General features: G+C 38.8%; 1 protein-coding gene across 1 annotated transcript in view; it reads left to right on the top strand.

Annotated features, from left to right (window-relative positions):
* Positions 1–2,677: 2,677 nt before the first annotated feature.
* IGFBP4 (insulin like growth factor binding protein 4) overlaps positions 2,678–24,286 on the top strand; it is a 30,740-nt gene continuing 9,131 nt past the window's right edge. The window contains exon 1 of the mRNA XM_032237890.1: positions 2,678–3,150. Within this exon, the coding sequence (XP_032093781.1) occupies positions 2,802–3,150 (349 nt within the window). The 5' untranslated portion in view covers positions 2,678–2,801. The remainder of the gene's footprint in view (positions 3,151–24,286) is intronic.

The following is a 24,286-nucleotide window of genomic DNA, read 5'->3' on the forward strand; positions in this document are numbered from 1 at the left end:
TATTATCTACAATTGAGGATAATAAGAAATCAGTGGATTGACTTGCCTGTAGAAATTGTAGGTGTGCCAACACTGGAGGTTTTAAAGAAGATATTGGACAAGTATTTGTCTGAAATGGTATAGGGTTTCCTAATTGAGCAGAGGATAGGACTGGATTATCATGTTTAAAAGTATCTTGATAGAACTAGACTAGAGCTAACACATGCAGGCTGCAAAAAAAAAAAAAAAACAGAAAACATTAGCTGGTGGCAAAGAATAAAACTATTTGTATTTCTCACTGCTTTCTAGTGGCAATCTGGATTTTTATCTCCAAAATTTGATAGGTGTAAACTAGGAAAGATGCCAGTTGAGATGAAATGTAAAGGTGCAAACTTCTGAATATCACATATATCTATATCACTCTGGAAACCCTGGCAAGAGGCAAAAACTCTAATGCTAAAAAAGAAAAGAAAGAGGAAGAGTGAAAGGATGGGGCTCAGTCCTGCCCCTTTAGCACAGGCAGGAAAAGAAATTTTAAGAGGATTGTTCAACAAGCTATATAATTAATGACATTCCTTCTCTCCCTCTTTACACAATATTTTATAGTGAAGAATGAAGTTGTGTCCTCCTTTTGATCTTGCTGTCCTAAACAAAAATATTATGAAGTTTCACAGAGCTTTATTCTGGAATTTATTTTTAGTGCCAAAACCAACTCCTGGAGCTGGCCAAGAACAAATTATAAGGGTGCTCTTGAAGATATTCAGGGTGGCTTTATGGTACCAGGTAACCAAAATCAACCCAGAGAGATCTAATATCAGCACACAGAGAATGTGTATTTTATTAATAGGAAATATTTTTTCTATTCTCTAAAAGCTTAATTATACGGGATAACAATAGTCTTCAAAGGTGTTCCCATGTTTCAAGCTTCTCTTCCCATAATTTCAAGCAGAAAAGGACTGGTTTTGTGAGTCATACTAAGTCACAACATGATTGCTTGTTTGTGACTTAACATGATGCATGAACTGGCTTTTATGGGTTGTAAGCTGTGATTTATGGCTTAATGCAAAGATATCTAACTTTGGGGGCTGATGAACACATCTGGAATTTTAGGAGCATGCTGCAGGCAATCTTTTAAGCAAGCTACTCGGTGTGGGGGGGTGTTGAACGGTCTCCATGGGGAGTTTTAATCTGCTACAAAACAAGCCAGACCACCACACAGTTGTGCTACAGTGAGGACACATGGAGAAAATGCTGCCTTCCAACAATTTTAGAATTGCCTTCCCTATCCCCAGATGCAGGATGCTCTAGTTTTCATCAGGAAGTTGGCTTACTTTCTAATGAAGAACTGATTTGAAACCACCTCTAAATTAGATTATGGGGGCTATTTGGGACCAGAGACATTCGTGGAAATAAACAATACTGGTATCTAGCATTTACAGCACCCCAGTGTCCCATTAAAAAAACAAACACCCAAGAATTGCGGTGGGGTAAGTCATTAGGCAGGGTAAAGCAGATTTCTGCAGGTAATTGGTATTGCTAAATGAATTGTATAAATGTGATTTAATGACTAAACATTAGTTAAACAGATACCACATTGCTTAACATGATATCTGAACTTAGCTCAAAAGTGACCAGCTGATAATCCTACTTTCCCATATCTGATGCCCTTCAGAGGTGATGCAATAACCATTTCCAAAATTTTCAGCCAATACAATCAATGGAAGGGACATACCTGATAAAGATTGACTAAAATTGTAGACAATGATGGTCTTGGGCTTACAAAGAAAAAAGAAAAAAAATGGAAGCACTACTGAGAGTGCTATTTATCTAATCTATTTTCTCCAGAGTTCTCAATCTATGAGGTGAGAGACAAACCCAAGTAAATATTTCTTTAGCGTCTATCCTAGGTATCTTTAGATATTGTGGCAATGTGGCATACACATGCTAAAACTGTCTATCCCCCCCTCCCTCGCCTGGAATGCCTATACAGTAGAGGGAACCTGTGCATCTTTCTCCAAGGAATGTGGAGAAGTTCCAGACACATTTTTGAGCATATTCCAAAACCTCACATTTTGGGGTGTGACTTTCTGCTCAAACAAGGAAATGCAAAAGGGTGAGAGAAGTGTGTATCTACTTTCCCTTGTTTCTAGAGAACCATGAAAGAAATGCATTTGCTATAAAAGCAGGTAATGGACCTCAACCTAAGTTTGTGAAAAGGAAGTTTAGACGATTCAGGAAACATGCAGCGCACTCATTAAACTGGAACTTCCAAAGTCAAAGGCAGTGTAGCTCCGCTTTCTATTGCTGAAGGGAACAGAGGACGACCTCACCTTGGTGGGTTGGCCAAGAAGCAGAGCGCTGGATGAGTTGTGCTTTGTATATCACATGCTGCAATGTAACAAAAGAGTTTGGGAGAAACCTATTGGGGAAGTGCCCTCACTCATAACTTACTAAAGCAACAGGGGAAGCATGGTGGGAGGGCTGCTGCTCCTGTTGCTGTTTTCCATTCCTAGCACAGGTTTCAGTCTTTGCAGCTGCGGCAGGCTTTTTGTGCTTCCTTCCTCAGGGCAAATAAGGTCTTTTCTCGGCTCTGGGGCAAGCTGCCTCAGTTATGTGGCTGCTGTGCTGTTCCTTCTCTGCTTCTCCCTAGAGCAGGGAGGTGTGGCCAGAGAGTGGTATAAAGTCCAAAGAATGAGCTTCTCCCCCCTTCAGTACAGAGTCCCCCTCGCTGGAGATCAGGCAGTCTGCTCTGGCAGCAAGGCTATTCTTTGCAGCCTTTTGCTTCTTGGCCCTTCATTCTCCAGGACCGCAGCCTGCTTATCATGCCCTCCCATGGGGTGTCTGTTGCCCTGCTGCTTCTAGCCCAGGTGGGCTTTTCTGTGAGCCTTGAGGCTATTCAGTGCCCTCCATGCTCTGAGGAGAAGCTGGCACGCTGCAGGACACCCTCTGGATGTGAGGAGCTGGTGCAGGAACCAGGCTGTGGATGTTGTGCCACATGTGCCTTAACAAAAGGGATGCTCTGTGGGGTATACACATCTCGCTGTGGTTCAGGGCTGCGGTGTTACCCACCACGGGGAATGGAAAAACCCTTGCACACACTCATGCATGGCCAAGGTGTTTGCATGGACCTGTCTGAAGTCGAGGCGATCCAAGAGAGCATGCAGTCAACAGGTAAGGTGCCATCAGGTTATTGGACCCTTAAGGCTGGAGGACATCGTCATCTGTGGCATGCATTGTTTTTTTTGGAATGGTTTACAGAGCTATTCCTTGGTGGGAGGAAAGATTGATTTGGAGTACTTTAGATGAGGGGCCAATGATTTGAGCACACAGGATTTAAATTGCTGGTGCTGCCCACATCTACATCTCCTGACCAATTGGAAGGAAATTGGCATCAAATTTGCATTCACTATATTTGGTTCAGACAGGATTAAATGCCCTGTAAACTCTTTGGGAAATTCAGCAGAACTGTGTGTTGTATTTATGGCTAGCTGTATGTTAATTTGGTTGATAGTACAATGGCATGTTCTTAGTGGTTATCCTAAAATGACTAGTTTCAAAGAGCAAAGGGCTGGCAAAGAACATCACTGGAGGGAGTGAGGATTTTGGTGTAATTATTTACTGATAGTAGGAAGGCAACATTGCTAGCAAGGCAGTTATTATTACTGTTAATGATGTGACATACAGCAGGGTTGTAACAAGAGGAAAATCTGCAGAGAAATGACCCTGTGTGAATACGATCTCACCTTGCCCAATTCCTGGCCAGGAAGGAAGCCAAACACTTAGTGATACTCCAAGGAGAAATATCTTTCCTACCTGATTGCCTGGCTTCAATTGCTGAATAGGATTAAAAGGTGACCCATTTTTAAATAATTACTTCAATCTAAAAACAACAATAACCCTCTCTCCCCACATTCCACCCCCACTCCACCCCCCACATTTTACTCATATCACCAGAAGGTTTCTATTAGCAAAAAGAGAACTGGAAATTGAGGAAAATAGGGTTCATATGCTGAATTTAAAAAAAAAGCTACAGAGAGTTTCTCCTGGATATGCACACATTGTGATTTCAAGTTTTTGTATTACCTGTCTTGAAGTGGGAAATGATACAAGCAGGAGAAAAAAGAGAGAGAGGGAGGGAGATAAATTTGTCCCCTGCTTGTTGCACTGGAGAAATTTTTGAAAGCCACACGTATCTATCACACACACACACACACACACACACACACACACACACACGTATATAAGGTTTCTATCTATCTATCTATCTATCTATCTATCTATCTATCTATCTATCTATCTATCTATCTATCTATCTATCTATCTATCTATCATCTATCAATCTCAGGCTGTCTAATAATAAAGTGTTTTTCACATGCACAAATACCCAGAGAGATAGTATGAAGATTTTTTTAAATTATATTCAAAACATTCTTGGTAAAATTTGGTCCTTTGGAAAATAAATGTTAACAAAAAGAGCATGACTGATCAAACCATCATTATAAAGATGTTTCACTATGGAGCTAAAAATGGTTTCTTCTTTGTGTGAATCTGATACTTTTGAATCAATGATAAGAAAGCGGACTATAATCCTAATGGTCACCTCACTAATCCATAAATTATCTATATGATAATACATATGACTCTGGGAAATAAATTCAAATAAATTGAATGAGCTTAATCTTAAAATAGAGGGGGTAAGACTCTATCCTGAATGATATATTGATATATCGAAAGACTGGTTGGGTTTCTTTTCTTTCAAATGCATTCTCAGGTGTGGAAATATATTTTACACACAATGCGCACGCACACACACACACACTCAATCAGTACTGTGATTTTGTATTCCATAGTAATGTGCAATAATTATTGCTCGTTAGGTCTTCTTGCCCTACAGGAAATTCATATCCTCAGATCACTTAAAAAGCATATAATGGATGGCTAAGTGTTATTGCCAGTTTGAAGTTCTTAATGGTAAAAAGCAGCGGAGGTTTTCAAGCTTACAAAGGCATAATTAATACCCATTAAATGATAAAACATATAGAGTAGATTGATAGTCATACTTCTCTTTGAATTAAATAAATCTATAATAATAACTATTTCTTCTCTAGACTTGTCCTAAACCACTAAACCATATCATTGCTTCTGCTGTAGCTACAAACATGCATTAAAAAGAGCAAGGTACACATCTTTTAATTCTTTGTTAATAGTTTGTCAAGGATTTCCTCTCCTCCTTTTTGTATCTATCAGCTGCGTGGAATAGGTGAACATCAATTCCTGTGATGATATTTCACCCATCATTACATTTCCTGGCTAGTAGAGGTTTGGTATCTGCTGGAATTGCTCCATGTAGTGCTACAATGGAAGAAATTGACATGGTGTCTGAAAGAATAAATTGTATTTTTTTCATCTATCTTCATGTTAAGGATAAAGCTTTTTTTCACATTAATTATAGGCTTGTAGTAGGAGCCACTTTTTGTGAACAAGGACAATGCAGAATCCATGATCACAAAGAGCTGGTCAAATGTGTAGGTTTCACTCATGCATTTGTTAATCTGATCAGCTCAGATTTAATAATACCTTATTTAATCATTCTTACCTAGTCACATGAATGTTTCTACAAAATAGAATAAACCTAAGGAATGTTGTTACAATTGAATTACTCTGGAATAAGGAAGGGTTAAAATGTGCATATGCAATAGATCTCTAAAGCGAAGACAGAACTAACATTAAAATCAGGATTGGAATGATTTCTTCAGTGTGCTACTATGAACAAGGAAGAAGATACAATGAAAGTATATGATATGGAAAAAATAGCCTTCAATTGACAATCTTGTCATGAGTAGATTCACATGCTAGTACAAACAACAAACACACGGTAAAATAACAATAAAAATTGGTGTTGCTATAAAAGATACCAGTATTTACTAAATTAATCAGAGGAAGGCATGGCTATTGTGTTTTTGTAATCAAGGGGTTTAGAAGATGCAAATTGCTTACAGGGCTTGGAAAACCTTCCCTTTTTAAATAATTATCAAATGTACAGGTAGCAAAATTATTACAGAAAACAAGAAAGGCTGGGAATTCTGAAATCTGCATTGGCAACTCCTTAATGTAAAGTAATGTAAAGGACAGTATAATAATTCAGATTAAACTCTATTTCTGAGGTGGTCTAGGATTGAATTCTGTACTGCCCTAAAATTGCTGGGCTACAGAAACTTGCAATCAATGGTGGGACTTTTACTTCTGAAAATATAGAAAGTATCTTCAACCCCATATTTATCCTTGGAAAAAGACATGGATTTTTTTGAGGTAGAAAATAGATGTAGATCTAGATCTCTACTTCCTTATAAACTAAAAATGAAACATACAATTGGCAACATGCTTAAAAAATGTCTACAGTAAAATTAATACAGCATGAAAAAGACAGTCTGGTAACCAGGGATGGGTTCCTGCCAGTTCTAACCTCTTCTATAGAAGAGGTTCCACAAATCTACAGTGCCGTTTAGAACCGGTTCCATCTCCCTCCCCCCACCCGTCTGCACATCATCAAGATGAAGAGCGAGAGGAGGAATTCTGGGAGTTGAAGTCCACAGCTCTCAAAGCTGTCAAGTTTGAACAACCCTGGGGTTTTTTTTCTAAAGGGTTAGGGGTGCAAAGGTCTTGTAACTTGGCAGCTTTAAGACTTGCACACGTCAATGCCAGAGTTTCTGAGCCAACATGACTGGAGGAGGAATACTGGGAGTTGAAGTCCACAAGTCTTAAAGTTGTCAAGTTTGAACGCCCCTGGGTTTTTTTCCTAAAGGATTAGGGGTGCAAGGGTCTTGTAACTTGACAGCTTTAAGACTTGCATGCTTCAAATGCCAGAGTTTCTGAGCCAACATTTTGGTTGCTAAACGAGAGCATTGTTAAGTGAGTTTCACCACATTTTACAAGTTGGGCACGCCCACACAGTCACATGACTGCCAAGCCACTCCCACTCAGTCACATGGTTGACAAGCCACTCCCACCCCCGGTCACATGGCCGGTAAGCCACCCCCACAAAGCAGGCCTCACCTACAGAAGAAGTTCTAAAAAAATTTTGAAACCCACCACTGCTGGTAACATACCAAATGTAATCACCATTTGTGATTCTAAATGATGTTAGCTAAATTATGTCTGTGCAGGTCCTAAATTAAGATTTAAAACAATCCAGTTTCCCCAAATATGGGCAAAATGAGTTGCTATTAATAAAGATTTTGTGGCAATTATCCCAGTTCATGATCTTCTAGATACAGCATATCGGTATCAGTCCCCAAAATTTCCGATCAGCAAAATGGTGGAAAATGTAGGGAGAGAGGTTTGCTGACTAAGGACATCTGGGAATCACTAAGCTAGAGAAAAGACTTGTTGATACTCAGAGAATGCACACAACTACAATAAACGAGTCCCCCAATACAATATCTGAAGCCAATCTTTGCATGAAGATCTGTTGGTGTTTTGAGATTAAAAAAAAACCGAACTAAGGTAAGATAAACTTAATACAGAATGTCCATGTCCCATCCATGAGGAAGATGGGCAGTTTTAAAATATGAATGAATGAATAAATGAATGAATGAATGAATGAATGAATGAATGAATGAATGAATGAATGAATGAATGAATGAATAAATAAATAAATAAATAGAGGAACGTGGTGGCTCATTGAGTTTGAGTTTATTAACATTTATAGGCCGCCCTTTTCCCTGAGGGGACTCAGGGCGGCTCACATAAAATCAGGAAAGGGGAATACAAACAATGACGTAGACACACATAAGTAAAAATAATGGGCAACATTCATTCATCATTCGGGAGGGGCGGCTATCTTTGTCCCCAGGCCTGACGGGCTAGCCAGGTCTTAAGGGCTATGCGGAAGGCCTGGACGGTGGTGAGAGTACGAATCTCCACGGGGAGCTCGTTCCAAAGGGTCGGAGCTACTACTGAAAAGGCCCTCCTCCTTGTAGTTGCCAGCCGGCACTGGCTGGCAGATGGAATTCGGAGGAGGCCCAATCTATGAGATCTAATTGGTCGCAGGGAGGTAATTGGCAGAAGGCGGTCTCTCAAGTACGCAGATCCACTACCATGAAGGGCTTTATGGGTGACTAGTAGCACCTTGAAGCGCACCCGGAGATCGACAGGTAGCCAGCGCAGCTCGCGGAGGATAGGTGTTATGTGGGTGAACCGAGGTGCACCCACGATCACTCGCGCGGCCGCGTTCTTGGCTAAGATGCTGAACTTGTCGATCAGAAAGGTCGGCAGTTTGGTGGTTTGAATCCCCAGTGCTGTGTAACGGAGTGAGCGCCCATTACTTATCCCAGCTTCTGCCAACCTAGCAGTTCGAAAGCATGTAAAAATGCAAGTAGAAAAATAGGGACTACTTTGGTGGGAAGATAACTGTGTTCTGTGCGCCTTTGGTGTTTAATCATGCTGGCCACATGACCATGGAGACGTCTTCGGATAGTGCTGGCTCTTAGGCTTTGAAATAAGAGATGAGCACTGCCCCCTAGAGTTGGGAACAATTAGCACATATGTGTGAGGGGAACCTTTACCTTCATATACATACATACATACATACATACATGCATGCATACAATGCATATATGAAATGTCACAGGGTTCATATAGTTCAAATAACTGGTCAACGCACCCTGAGCTATAGCAGTACTTGGTTTTTAAAATTAAGTATGTTCATTAATCTTTATGTTCATCCTCCCAAGAGAGTTCTTTTAGATTCTCCTCTTCTCACCCCTGTTGAATTGCACACAATTCTTTAGCTATTTGTTTTAAAGAGAGCATAATCTCCTTTTGGAGATTTTTTGTTTTGAATCATGACATCCTGAAGCATTCTATCCTGGAAGTTGCTACAGGAATTGCTGACTTTCCTGCCTAAATAGGTTGGAGAGATTAGACATCTGGGAAACAGCTGGATCATCAGAGGAATATCCTTTTTGAAAAAGAAACCCGAGGAAAAGCTTCCTCCGTAACTCGATAGAAAAAGCTTTCCAAACACTAGGTATGACTAAGATATTTATATTGTATTGCACTTGTAATAGCAATATGCAGGCACTTTATTGTTGCTATCATTTGGATCATTGGAATCATTTGGAAAGTCCATGAATACTCTGCTGTTTAAGGAACAAACGTAATGGCATCTATTCCATTTAACTAAGGTAAGGTTAAATTTACAAATCGGCTGCTGGAATTAATATATGTCATAAAAATAAGCTGTCTATAAAAGGCAAGAACGGGAACTGTGACTAAATTCTGAAAAATGCAGTACAGGACCTGGCAAATGCTTGGTATGTGGATGTTCTACATATCAGATATTAGAAGAGTATAATGGAAATTTGGTATTACAAAGTAAAATGCATGTACAGTATGTAATATATGTGGCCAGGTCTAAAAGAGTAATTTCTTCCTGCTTTCTGAATATAGTTGGGGGTTTATTTTGCTTTTAAAAACAGTGCTAAGTCTATTTGACTAAGGTTACCAGCTATCCAGCAAAAGGAGGACATGTCCTCCTTGTTAACCTGATGCCCTCCATCCAGAAGGCATAGCCTTAAAATCAAATATTGTCAGTTCTTTGGAGTATCTGCAAGTATTTTTTTTTCCATGAGCAGCTTTTGCTATGCTAGTAAGTGCTAATTGCAAGATAATAACTTCCCACTTATGCTGTGATCAGTAATACAGTGAAGATTTTACTTCTTCTCTGATAAGCTTTAGTAAACTCTTGCCGCTAAAAAAAAAACCCCAGTTTTTCTGATGCTGGAAAAAGTATTTTTGTATATACATAGGCCTTTTTTCTTTCTTTGCAGTTTTTCACTTTCATTTTTGTTGTGGCTGTCAAGAAAATTAAACTGTATGCCTTCCCCCTGTTTCCCTCAAAAACACTTACACTTCTTTCTTATTGTTTATGTCCTCCTTCACTGGCTCAGATATATAGTATCATATATTTTGGGACATGGTTGAAATTCATAAAAGAATTAGGATGCACCAATTGCTGACTTTGGTATGCTCAGTAGAAAGAGTAATGATACAGGTAGTTAGAGGCGAGATGTAGAATGCAATGAAGCAGGGTAATATTAAGAGAAGGGCAGCGTAGAAACAAAAATGTATATGGAGAAAGCTTATGTCCTACAAAAATCAAGAGCATAAAAAATCAACACTGGCCTTTGAAAGGCTAAGTACAACATGAAATAAAGTAGCCTCGTCCTCCGCCTCCGATCTAGTAATCCTAAGAGATTAATGAATGTTAATTGGGGAAAGATTTAAGATTTACAAGTAATCTTAGTTAAACCACTTCCTGGTGGTGGTTTGCAGTTATGACACTGATGAAAATATAAGTTTGGAACCCATCCTTGTATTTATAATTATAAAGCAAAGGAAATCTGAAGTAAAATTAAGTATAACTGCAGTTTTATTTAGCAACTGCTTTCCTTGAGTTGCGGTGGCGCAGTGGTTAAAGTGCAGTACTGCAGGCTACTTCTGCTGATCACTGGCTGCCAGCAGTTTGGCAGATCAAATGTCACCAGGCTCAAAGTTGACTCAGCCTTCCATCCTTCCAAGGTGGGTAAAATGAGGACCCAGATGGTTGGGGGCAATATACTGACTCTGTAAACTGCTTAGAGAGAACTGTAAAGTACTGTGAATAAGTGTAAGTGCTATTGCTTGATGATTCAGTGCTGGTCACAAATGTAGGCTATAGGCTTATGTTTCTATTTATTTGGCTTATCCATTGTTTATGTTCCCTTTCCCCTTTGAGTTGTTCGCCGCCCTGAGTCCCTCCTGGAGAAGGGCGGCATACAAATAAACCAAATTCAATACAATTGTTTACAGCTCTTTAACAGGCAAGGAGTATATTAAAAATGGTATTGTTTAGACCTCCTAGAAGAGAAATATCCTAGAATGCAAATTATCTAACCAAACTCTCTCTTCTATTAATAGTCTGTTTAGTTTGAAATGGTACCATTCTTGAAAAAAGGTTTCTATTTATTTGTCCTGTAGCATCACAGTTTTTGCAGTGGGGGGTATTGAATATGACAATCTGAAGACTATTCCATCATCTATGGACTTTTCATTAAGGTTTATAATTGAGTATTCGGGAACATGATTTTATAAACATCATTTGATAATTCAAGCAGTAGATTATGCTATTCCAATATTTACAATATAATTTATTGATCCACTACAAAAAGATACTGCCTTGTTATTTATTTATTTATTTATTTATTTATTTATTTATTTATTTCCAATTTCATAAAATTTTCAGCACTACCACAATGTTTTCTATTTTTCTACCTTTACATCTATCCCTACAGATCAGAATAGTAACATGAGAATCTATTCTTATTCTAAACAATCCTGAGAAATAGGAAGATTTGGGAAATAATGACTGGATTCACACATTATACTAACCCATAATTTTGTAAAGATGGTTTCTTGAAGCCATATTTAGTGGGTTTGATTGTTATGCTAAATTACATTGCATGATTTATAAAGGATGTGGCTGGGATCCTATGTTATAATAAAGTACGAAAAACAATCATTTGGTTTAATGAAATTAGTTGCCCAATTTATGAAATTAATTGCCTATTGTCCCATAGCCCCCAGTAAGCTCTGGACTTGAATAATGGTTACCAGTTCCAGTCCAGCATTAAATCACCAGCCTTATCTACACAGATTCTAACAGATGTAATAAAATATATATTTCAAAAATATTTTCTCAATAGTTTCGTGATTATGGATATCAGCTATAGAGTCTGAGTGTCTTGACTATTTGCCATTTCTGCAAGGGCTATTGGAGGTAAGATAAAGAATTATCTCACTCTGTAAAGATTTAATTTTATGCGCCCAAGAGAAATCCAAAATAGAAATGCCCCTAGTACATTGCTTTTTGGCCAACTATTCTATTTTAAAGTACCCAAGTAGAATTTTCTCCATTGCATACACTTATATAAACTCAAACATACAAGATGCTGGATATACTTTACAGTAAAATGGGACTTACAGTCTAATGTCAAACTATTTTCAAGTAGAATCATGGGGGATGACTAACATATTCATCATATGTTACACAATATAACACATTTGCAGGTTGGCTTTCAATGTTCATTAGCAAGGGAAGTGTGGTGGGGTAATGATATAAAGTAGCCTGAGCATGAACATAAGAAAGAATAATCACAGAATACTTACTATTCTGTGTGCATTTTGTTAGTTACTAATTTGCTGGACTGGAGAAGGAATGGTCTGTAGGCTGAAATCCCAACTACGCATCATACAAAATAGTTTGCAAAAACAACAACTAAACCCTATATTTTGCTATCTTTTTTAAAAGTTAAATTAAAATAAGGTTAAATTTTTTGAAACATGAAAAATTGAACATGCAATATATTTTATATAAGAAAACAAACCAAACAACAGACGAATATATCATAAGATAATAGCAAAGATAAAATAAAAACAATGGGTCAACCATTACTTTTGCCACTGTTATTAACAAGGCAGGCAGACCATTATAGTGGACTGTTCTACAAAGTTTAGGAAAACTGTTGTGAGTAGTAGTTCTAAGATGGCTGGCATACAAATGTTTTAAATAAATAAAAAGACCTATGAAAAAATCATCGTCCATGTTGATGATTTTGGTAATTGTGATTAGCAATACTGCTCTAGGCAAATTTGTTCCAGCAGTACTGGCAACTAATATCACTTTATTTTCTTTTTTTGAGATTGACTCAACCTTCCCCAACCTGGTGATTTCCACATGTGTTTGGATTGCAACTCCCAAAATAACAGCCAACTTGGCCAAAAGCTGTTGAAGACTGATTAGATAAATATGTGGAGAGTCAGGTTTATTACTAGGTCTTATGAGAGTCATGTAACCATTCAGAGATTACCCAATATTAGACTTCAGTGACCATAGATGGAATCAATTTTCACCTTCCACCTGAGCTATCCATCAAGAGAGGGTCAAAAATGTTAAGAGATGGCCACAACCATGCTGTCAAAGCCTTTGTCCTTTTTCTACAACTGCATGACTGTGGCCATCATCTTTAACCCAGTCCTGGCAGGCTGCCCTGGACAAAACCCTGATTTAAATCTCACCGGCTCAAGGTTGATTCAGCCTTCCATTCTTCCGAGGTGGGTGAAATGAGGACCCAGACTGTGGGGGCAATTTGCTGACTCAATTTGCTAAAAATTTGTAAACCGCTTAGAGAAGGCTGAAAGCCCTATGAAGTGGTATATAAGTCTAATAAATAAATAAATAAAATAAATAAATAAATGCCAAGTTTCAGACTTTCAAACGAACAGTTCAATATGGTTGAGGAGAAGACTGACTCATATCACTTTCTTCTCTACGGCAGGTTCCCTCAGCAGGCAGGTTAATGTGTAGTTGAGAGTAAACATTTTTATTTAGTGTCACCCTCAATACCAGGAACAGGTTTTCTGAGATTGTTATTTTTGGTGATGTCACTTACTGAGTGAGAAGGACAAGCCAGTGCCCTTGGCAGAGGGGGAAAAGGTCATAACAGGAAAGAGGAGCAGGCAGGGGTGAGCAGAGTTGTGATTTAAATCAACAATTGGGACACACACACACACCCTCCACTCCAGGAGCTCAAATAGAAATCTGATAGAGAGTAATAGGAACAGCAGGGAACCAAAATGAGATAGGGGAAAACTTTCTGAATAGTAATTGATAACAGAAACACCGTGGCCCTTCTTTCTCCATACTGTGTGTGGCCTGCAAAGTAACATCGAGACCATGTGCTCCCTTCATCTCACCTGGTGGTTGCTAGGTAACAAAAGGCAGAATGGCAGCATAACCTTTACAAAGACCTATTACGGTATAATTTTAACTGAAGGCAATTTCTTTGTTTGTTTATTTATTTTACTACTTCTCTCCATGCATAACACCCCCCCCCCCCAATTAGTTTCCTCCTCCACTGCCAACTTTTGTGGCTTTTAATCAAAGCTTTCTCTCTTTCCCCTCCCGATTTTAAATCTGTTTCTCGTTTAGTGTGGCCCTTTTCCTCTCAGCCAGACAGTGCCCCCCCTCCCCCTTTGGCTCTGCTGAAAAAAAAACTGTTGACTTGCCCTGGATTGATTTCCCCTCTACTTTGTCTCTATTTCTATAACACGAGTCTGAGAGTTTTCTCTTATTTCCAAGTGACGATTAGTCATTTTGCCCAAACCACAATGTGATTTTTTTTAAAATTGCAATGAAATAATACTAACTGACTAAAGGAAAGTGGCTGGTAAACCTGGGAATGCAGAGCATAATCTCCATTGGTTCTCATCCCAAACTTTCCCACTTCAAATATAGTACATTCTACCTTTGTAAAAAAAAAAAAAAATTATGTTAAGCGATATCAACTTGCACATTAGTACAATAATATCAGCAATATTTGTCCAGATACAAAGAATAATTTCTTAATTGGTTGTGCACACACAATTATATTAGATTATTTATTTTTAAATTGGAAAGCTCAGAATAAGAACAAATATAGTATACATTCCCTTCCCTTCCTACATGCACAGCATTTTCCACCTCAGGAATGAAGTCAGGGAGCTGTGCTTACCTTGAAAGGTTTAATGCAAAACAAAGAAAAGGAATTTGTGGATTCATTTGACTTTCTTACCTCTCCCACCAAGCATCACATGCTGGAGGGGAAAACATGCAAACACCAAATACTGGTAGTCCTTGACTTATGACCATAACTGGGACCAGAACTTCTGTTGCTAAGCAAGATGGTTGCTGAATTGTGCCTGCTTTTATGACCTTTTTGCCTTTTAGTTATTAAGTGAATCACACTCAGAGGTGGGTTTCTGCTGGTTCACCCCGGATTGGGCAAACTGGTAGTGGTGGTGGTGGCCCACCTGCCTGGACACTTCTGCGCATGTGCAGAAGCATTGCGCCAGTGCCTGCATGCATGTGCAAAAGCAAACCGGTAGTAAAATAAATTGAAACCCACCACTGACCACACTTGAGTGAATTCTGCTTCCCACATAGACTTATCTTCTTGGGAGGTAGCTGGGAAGGTTGCTGAGAGAGATCACATGATCCTGGCATCTGTCATAAATACATACAGGTTGCCAAGCGTCCAAATTTTCATTATGTCACTGTGGGAATGCTGTGACAATTGTGTGAGTCACTTTTTTCAGTGCTGTTGTAAGTCCGAATAATTGCTAAATGAATGGCTACAGGTTGAGGACTATCCATACTCTGTTTAACATATGTGAGTTCCTAGGAAAGTGTAGGCTGGTGCTTTAAGCAGCATGTATAGCTAATTGATAAGATGTCCAATTTTCAGACATGGAGGTATTTCTACCTGCAGCCTCTCAGACTATTCTAAACCAGTCTCAACCCAACTGAGAGGCCAAGGTGGGGAATGAAGCTTGGGAAGAGAACCCAGGTCCTTCTTCAGCTTCGTCCTTAGCCCCATTCCCATGCCTGTCTCCCTCAGGCGTGGAAGAAAGTGGAAAAACCAAACAAAAGGGAATGATCATTAAATTAAAGAAAGGGAAACCTGCAAGTGAACGTGAGCAAGTGGTTGTGGCAGGCAGGAAGTGGAAGTAGCTTGTGGAGTAGAAAAAATAGTGCTTCTTCCTCAAAGCAGAAACAAGAAAAAATCAGTTACACGAAATCTCTTGTTGGTGGAAAAAAACCTACCATGGGACCATTGGGAACAGAATCGCACAGCTGACATAATTTGCCTAAGAAGTCCACATTTGAATCAATTTTCTGTGCAGCACAGGACTCCAGTTTTTTTCAGCACAGGTCTAGCCCTCTTTCAAAAGACCACCAGATTCATGCATATAAGTAATAGCAGTTAGACCTATATACCGCTTCATAGGGCTTTCAGCCCTCTCTAAGCGGTTTACAGAGTCAGCATATCACCCTCCACAGTCTGGGTCCTCATTTCACCCACCTCGGAAGGATGGAAGGCTGAGTCAACCCTGAGCCGGTGAGATTTGAACCGCTGAACTGCTGATCTAGCAGTAGCCTGCAGTGCTGCATTTAACCACTGCGCCACCTTGGCTCTGTGGCCTGTGTAAGACCTGAAAAGTACCGAGTCAGACATTAGGTGAGTAAATGATTCTGCAGAAGCCTGATGACCAGCATCTCCTGGTTATAAAGAGATGCGAAACTGGTCCACGATGTTAGATTTTAGTGTAGCATGTTGTGTGACTCTACCTCCCACTTTGTGTGTGTGTGTGTGTGTGTGTGTGCATGTACAAAACATAGGGACAGAGAAAAAAGGAATTGCTGAAAATGTTGCTCAGCATTTTTAGGACAATGATGACGACTGAAGTGAAGACTTCCTGATTAAGACAAATAAAAGGAAGTACATTGTCCACAGGATGCAAAACTGAGTGGAATTCTATGGAAAGTTGGTGCAGGTGCTACTCTAAAATGTTGGTTTGAAAGTATGAAATGAAACTCCTAGAAGCAGTTCTTCACATAACTCAATCCTTGTTGTATTAATATTCAGGACAATACTGCCCACCTTTGCAGTTTTGAAACATATCACAACACAGAGTGACAAAAGTCCAATGAAGTTTATCTCTTGCTTTTATTGGACAAACAAATGCCACCTTCTTCCAAAATTTCATTGTGGAAGATTGTACTACTCTTTCAAATGGGTTTTAAACGAGAACTTTAACTATGAGAGAATTGCATACTTGCTCCCATTATTAAATCTCTAGCAGAATCCAGATGGTCAAGTCCAATGACTTCATGCTGTCTTCTCCATTAATGTTGCTAAGCAAGATTTCTTCCATCCTTCCTCCCTTTCTCTGTGCAAAGTTACACAGAATTTAAAATAAATTCTAAATTAACCTATGATTGCTCGCAGCTGTTCAATTGTGGAAGCATAAAAAGTAGTGGTAGAAAGAGAAATGGATATCCAGTTTGAAAACTCTAGTGTTAAAACAGTTTTTAAACTTCTCCCCCCACAAAGAGAAATAACGTATATAGATTATACAACAGGAATTGGATAGTGGCAGAAAATTGCAGTCATTTAAAAATGCTGGTTAAATGTAGTTCCTCTTGTGAAGAGGGAGGACATGGGGAGATAAATAACATTAGGAGAAGGAATACATGGTACGTGCACTGCAGACAGTATAATATAATGAGACAATGGTTGTGACAGATTTGCACACCTTTTATTCATTAGGTTATGTATAAATAGTTAAAATGTCCCTGATAAATCTAAATAAAATTAGAAACAATCAGTTAAGATCAAACTAGCAAAGTAATTACAAGTCATTTTAATAATTATGATAGGAATGATAAAAAGCAAATAAAAATACCATATTCAGATATAAAAATGAAATAATCTAATCTTAAATTAATTTAAAGAAAAATGAAGTCAATGACCGCAGTTATCCCCCAAATATTCTTCAGAAGATTTCATATTAAGTAACTTTGGGAATATTATAAGACAAGTTTTGTTCACCACGATGTAAAAAAGATGTTGAGACTCTAGAAAGAGTGCAGAGAAGAGCAACAAAGATGATTAGGGACTGGAGACTAAAACATATGAAGAACGGTTGCAGGAACTGAGTATGTCTAGTTTAATGAAAAGAAGGACTAGGGGAGACATGATAGCAGTGTTCCAATATCTCAGGGGTTGCCACAAAGAAGAGGGAGTCAAACTATTCTCCAAAGTACCTGAGGGCAGAACAAGAAGCAATGGGTGGAAACTAATCACGGAGAGAAGCAACTTAGAACTCAGGAGAAATTTCCTGACAATTAGAACAATTAATCAACTGCCTCCAGAAGTTGTGAATGCTTCAACACTGGAAGTTTTAAAGAAGATGTTGGATAACCAACATAAGTGGTGTAGGGTTTCCTGCCTAAGCAGGGGGCTGGACTAGAAGACCTTCAAGGTCCCTTCCAATTCTGTTATTCTATTCTAAACTTTGTTAGAAAACAAGCTTGCATTCTTTTATCAAAACATAGATATTACCAAAGGCATCTCCAGTTGGCTGGTTCTGCCCAAACCACTGAAGCAACAGTATCCCAGTGAGATAATACGGAACATATAAACAGAGAAGGTTCTTGGGATTCTTTCAGTATTGCATGAACAAGATTTTCTGATTTTTCTGAAGGACTTTCAGTGAACCATTTAGAACATTCAGGCAGCAATTTAATGAAAGCAAACATCTGGATCAAATGAACTTGCTATACATTGTAGATGCGAATGGCCAACCTTTCCTTACAGGGGACAATAATTAGGTAAAAAATAAAAATGTAAGAAATACATATTTGTTGCATCTCTATAAAATAAAATGATATATACTTGGAAGACCCAAAGTGTGTTTTTTGAACGGGGCCAGACATGACCATTTATGCTAAGACAATATATCCAAATAGGCCTTTCTCTGTTGGTAAATAAATGTGCAAGTGTATGAATAATACACCTTTATTATATAGTACATGACCAATGTTTTGCTTGCCACTGAATGCAGAGCAAATAAAAACAAAAACAAAACACCACCACAGAAATATTCGGATTCAAAACAACTTCCTGATGTGAGAAATTTCATCAGGTAAATTTCTGCTCCCCACTCCCCAGTTGTTAGTGTGAAAAAGTGTATTGGGGAAAAAGAGAAATCTTTGTAGATAAGATACCAAAATAAGAAAATATTATAGTAGGTTCAAGGGGGATGCGGTGACTCAGTGGCTAAGATGCTGAGCTTGTCGATCAGAAAGGTTGGCAGTTCTGTGGTTTGAATCCCTATTGCCACGTAATGGAGTGAATTCCCATTACTTGTCCCAGCTTCTGCCAACCTAGCAGTTCGAAAGCATGTTAAAATGAAGTAGAAAAATAGGAACCACCTTTGGTGGAACCACCTTTGGTGGAAAGTATTGTAACTTGTGTTTGTGAGGGAAAGACACGCAGGAGCCATGGATGCAAGACAGATCTGCGTTACCGAACCAGAGCCTCTGTCTTCATTCTTAAGATACAATAGAAAGGTTCCATGTACCTTTGGCATTTAGTCATGCTGGCCACATAATCATGGAGATGTTTTCGGACAGTGCTGGCTCTTCGGCCCCCTAGAGTTGGGAACAACTAGCACATATGTGCGAGGGAAACCTTTTACCTTTTTATAGTAGGTTCAGTCACAGTAATTAGCTACTAAATGAAGTAAACAATTCTGAATTGGGTGTACATTTGATTGAACTTGCTAGAAGGTTGCTTTGCATAAACTATTTGTAAAAACAATAACCATTCTGAATGTTTCATTTCTTTAAAAAGATATGGTCATTAGGATTTCAAGATAAGAAAAAAAAATCTAATTTTATTTTTTTAATCCATATGAACTGCTAAATAATTGACAGTGTGGAATAGCTGCCCATTAGCATCAGTAAAAAGCTGCCAAATTGGGTATGAATCTATTGTCCTGGTGGAGAATAGAAAATTAGGGCCAGCTTTTCTTTCCAAATCTGCATCTGTGATCAAATTTCCCTCACCACTGCCCTGTTTCTGTGTTCCAATGATTTTATAAAACAAGTTTGCATCTGGCTTCATTCAAAATGTTTTTAGTTGCTCCCATTTGAATTCAACACTTTAAAAGGGTGATTTAAATTTTTGTAGAACTGGCCAAGCCAACTTCTCTGCCCCAAGAGGTTTTTGTAATGGGCACCAGAAATGCAGACATTTTAAATTAAATGTATGCTGTTTAATCAAGTTGCAAGGGAGTGTGTAGAAGTCCTGCAATTCCAGAAAGTATGTGCGTTCTTTTTTTTTAAAAAAATGTCTAGTTTTGTGATTTTGTTGGTCTAACTACCATGTGGTTAATAGTGCAGAAGGGCAGCAAAAAGCTGTTAAGGCTAACATACTTGCCAAAAAATCAAAAGCCAACAAAAATATTGAAGCACAGAAATGAAATTAAATTAGCCTGAAGCTGTTTCAACTGCCAGTTTTTCTTCTACAAAATCTTAGTAATTACTGAACAGTCCTATAAGGTCTTGCATGTATATATGCTGAAGTATAAGATGACATTATTTTCAAAGAATAAAATGGATTGTATAATTTCAAGTTACAAGTGAACCTTTTAACCTTTTCCCTGTGAAGAGCTAGCAGAAGAAATGGACTGTGTTAGACAAGAACATATTTGTTATTGTTTAAACGTCTACACGTTTTCCTTGAGGAAAACATTTAAGCACAGCTTCTTTAACCATATCTGTCTAAAGGTAGGGCTTCTTCTGCCAACTCCATGTTTTAATATACAAAATATACAAAAGCTCAGTGCCCAGCAAGGTGCTTTACGGGCGTGACTCCCTGAATCTCCTGCATTGAGGAGCAAAGAGCTCCTTTTTGTTCATACTGCATTATGGTGGAACAATGCTACATAAAAGGATTGTGGCAAAAGTAAATATATCAGTTTTTGTTCTTGTTAAATGGATTGGTAGCACATGTCCACCAGAGGGCGCTTTGACAAAACCTCCTTAAACTTGGACCTCTTTCTGTTACCGCCTCCTTCTGTTCCATCTGTAAACCAGACCAAGGGCTGTTGAGTAATTTCCCCAGCAAAATAATAAGCAGGATTCTTGCCTTGTTGTAACTTGAACTCCAGTTACACAGCTCTTCTGTCTTACAACAGAGTCCACACTGTTAGTATTTTTTTAACCTGATTTTTAATTCTATAAAATATATGCTTTTTTTATTTTAGTGCTTTGTGACCTCATTCATCTTTAAAAAGACAGGATGCAAATAAAATAAATAAGCAAGACTGTAGAATTCCCCCCTTTCTATTTCCTTCCTGATCTGTTCATCTATCCATCTCCCTTACTTGCTGTGCAATAAATTGCGAATTCTGCTCACAGCAACTTGTTGAGGAGGAGGGTGGAGGGTAAAGAACAGGAAGCAACAGTAGCTGTTTAGTCTCCCATATCAACATATGCTCTAAAAGGTTTCTCTAGTTTCCAGGAAATGTTAATTCCCTGGATATCTTGACGGAAACTCTGATAGTTAAATTGAAATTGGTTTAAATGCTGCATTCGATCCATTAATACAGATTGTGAAACTTAGAGCTCCTCCAGGGAATTTGACTTCACCTTTTCATATTTTAAACAAGCCAAACACCACAGTGTTAAATAAATGTGTAAACTGGCTTCTGGCAAAAACCTCAGTTCCTCACTTAGTTATCACCCTGAAAATCCATTTTAATTTTTGAGCGTGTAGGTCTGTAATAAAACTGTATGTAGAATAAATCACAGTTGCCTGTTTTTTTTTCTTCAAATGGGGAGTGAAGAGATGAGCTCTTGCATTTTTATAAAAAGTGCAATATAACAAGACATGGACTATGATTTCACTTAGATCCTTATCCACAGGACCAGAACCTTAGCTTATATGGAATTTTCTGGTGTCTTTCTTGGAGAACTCATGTAGGGAATGTATTAAAGCATGCTAAGGAGAGTACATTCTGGGGTTTAGGGACAGTTAAATGGTCATCCACAAGTGTGCTCAGTGCCACCTCAGTTCAGTGTCTAGCCTTGAATCCTAATTAGAAGGAATGCAGATAATCTGTTTCACCTGGACCTCCTGAAGCTGCTGCCCACCAGAAGGGAAAGTTACAGATGGGCAGGAAATAATCCACCCTCACTGGGTCTAATCATGGCTTCTTGGAGAGGGTACCTATTTCCTACTCCTTAAAATCAAGAGGAACCACTGACCTTTTTCAAAGATGAACTTACCACTATTTGGACTCAATCACATATTTCCTCCTGGGAGACACACGGATCTAACCAACAGATGGCTGTGCAACACCCTGAAGGACTCTGTTCACTTGGGACATATAGGCACAAAAACGCTTCCTAGATGATGATACCAGATTATGCTTCAATCAGTGCCAACAGAATCTGCACAGCTCGAGTCCAACCCAGAACAAACCTGAATGATTATATTTAACACATGTTCCAATAGTCCTCATGCTGGGTACATATGGATATATCAACAATCTGATCCTTAATACGTCGTCCCCTCCCGTTTGTTGACCTTCGTATATTTTCGTAACAATTTAAATTGTTTCTTCTTAAGTGGCTTTGGCTCTAGGTAATCAAGGTTTGTCAGCTGTGTTTTTGTTCTAACAACTCAGAAAATCAATATTTTTCCATTGATGGGACTCCCCATCCCCCTTTGACTGGGCTAAAACATTTCTCGCAGTGTTTCATGTAGGCTTCTGCAGAGAAGGAGCCTGCTTGGTTTCAGAGTTGTTGGCAAGGGGCCTGGCATTCTGGAAGAGCCTTTGTTTCGTTTCTGTCCACAAGACCTGCTCCTCTTCACTGCAAAAGCACCATGGAGCTTTTTTTGTTCACAGAGATCGATAATTCAATACAGACTACAGCGGGCGTGGGAGCATGTGTTTAAAGGCATGACATCTCGACCTTACAGCTGCAGAGAAGTTCAGCAAGAAGAAAGTAGAGCACATATGCACACATGTTGGGGAAAAATCATGTTGTGCTCTAGCAAAATATTAAGCTTTAAATGCCCTGAATTCACAGTATTCTACATTTGCTCTTTCTTCTTCTTCTTCTTTTTTTAAAGTTAAACTAACCAGATGTGCTCTCTTGACACTTGCCTTCTGGGTTGCCAACATCTGGTAATCCCACCACTGGAATCACATTTAACCCAGAAAGTGGTTGCCAAGACTCTCCCTAGTTGTTCACTTTGATACTCATTACTACAAATCCCTCCCCCAACTTTTTGTGTTGTTTAAGAAGAGATTGAGTTCATAAGTGCTATACATTGTATAGCGAGCATCCTTTAATCTGCCCAGTTTATGCTTTAGGACTAGAAATTGACTTTGGCAATGAAAAAGAACATTACTGGATAGCCTGCTAGTGATTATTTGAAGAATAGCAATAGCACTTCAATTTATATACTGTCCCATAATGCTTTACAGGATCAAACTGTAGACTGTGCGTAGAATTAGTCTGCAATGCTGCATTCTAACTACTGTGCCACCATGGCTTTATGTGAGCTGAGGGGCAAAACACATGGTTAGATCAGAACAAGGCCACCACTAAGGCATAACTAAGATAGACCGTAAGTTCAACTCTCCATCCAGTGTTTATTATGGTCAGATGGATGGGATGGGATGGATGGGAGACAGCAGGTTCTTTAAAGTCCAATCAGCTGTTTCCCTGGCATTAAGTCTTCCGTTCACACAATGGGAAATTGCCAGGAGAAAATTAACAAGCAATTTGATTTTTCCCCATTATTTACAAGAAAATAATGGAGACAAAGACAATTGGGCAGGTCTCCTGTTTCAAAGTTCTGTTTCAAGCCCTTCATTATGCCAGCAATAGAAACACTCACAGAGACAACAGTGCTTAACATGCACAGAGGAGTCATGTGCCATCCTTACATTCCTTAAGACCACTATATACCTATACTGGTCCTAATAGAAGTTGAATCCAACTGCTTCCAACCCAGTAGGAATGTTAAGTCACACAGGGCAAAAAGCACTGAGTCAGTTTCTGCTTCCAAATGTACCTCTATATTTAGAGCTTAAAAACCAACAATTAGTGTGATATGAGAATTTAATATTTTTCACTACCAGATCGATAGCTATGGTTTTAAATTGCTTCCTGAGGGATTTTTTTTTGGTGCTATTGCATAATCTGTACTCAATGTGTACACAATAATTCTTTTTTTTCCTTTCTGGAAGAGGAATCTATTTCATCAGTATATGAAAAGCTAGCCATGCTGCCTTGCTATGATGCAAAAGAAGCTTGAAGAGTTTGCATTGCATTCATTAAAATCTGGGATAAATTTCCTTTTCTGCCAAAAGTCAGTTGTTGAGGAGGAAAAGTAATGACTTAACAAGAAGAGGAAGCAAAAACGGACTTTACACTTCTGGGATGTTCTTTCAACTTCTCAATTGGTGGTGAGCATACAGCCCTCACATTTAATGGTGGTTCTCCATCCAAATATTAATGAGGCCCCCAAACCTTCAGCTTTTAAACGAGATCAGCTAAGGTCAGCTAGAAACCAGTATTTCTCTTCAAACATATTTCTGCAGATGTTGCTTTTGTTTCTTAACATAAGGCATGACAATAATTTTAGATTGTATTCCTCTACTTTCAAGAACAATGTTTCTCAACTTGACAACCTGAAGATGTGTGGATTTCAACTCCCAGAATTCCCTAGCCAGCCCAGCTTAGTATATCATCTGGCTTTCCTGTAGCAGGGGGAAATAGCCTGAAATTGGCCACGCTGGTGGAAACTTGCTGACACTATAAACATGACAGGTTCCTAATGGGGGGTGAGCACTATGCTAG

The sequence above is a fragment of the Thamnophis elegans genome, chromosome Z, assembly GCF_009769535.1.
Source record: "Thamnophis elegans isolate rThaEle1 chromosome Z, rThaEle1.pri, whole genome shotgun sequence".
Taxonomy (NCBI): domain Eukaryota; kingdom Metazoa; phylum Chordata; class Lepidosauria; order Squamata; family Colubridae; genus Thamnophis; species Thamnophis elegans.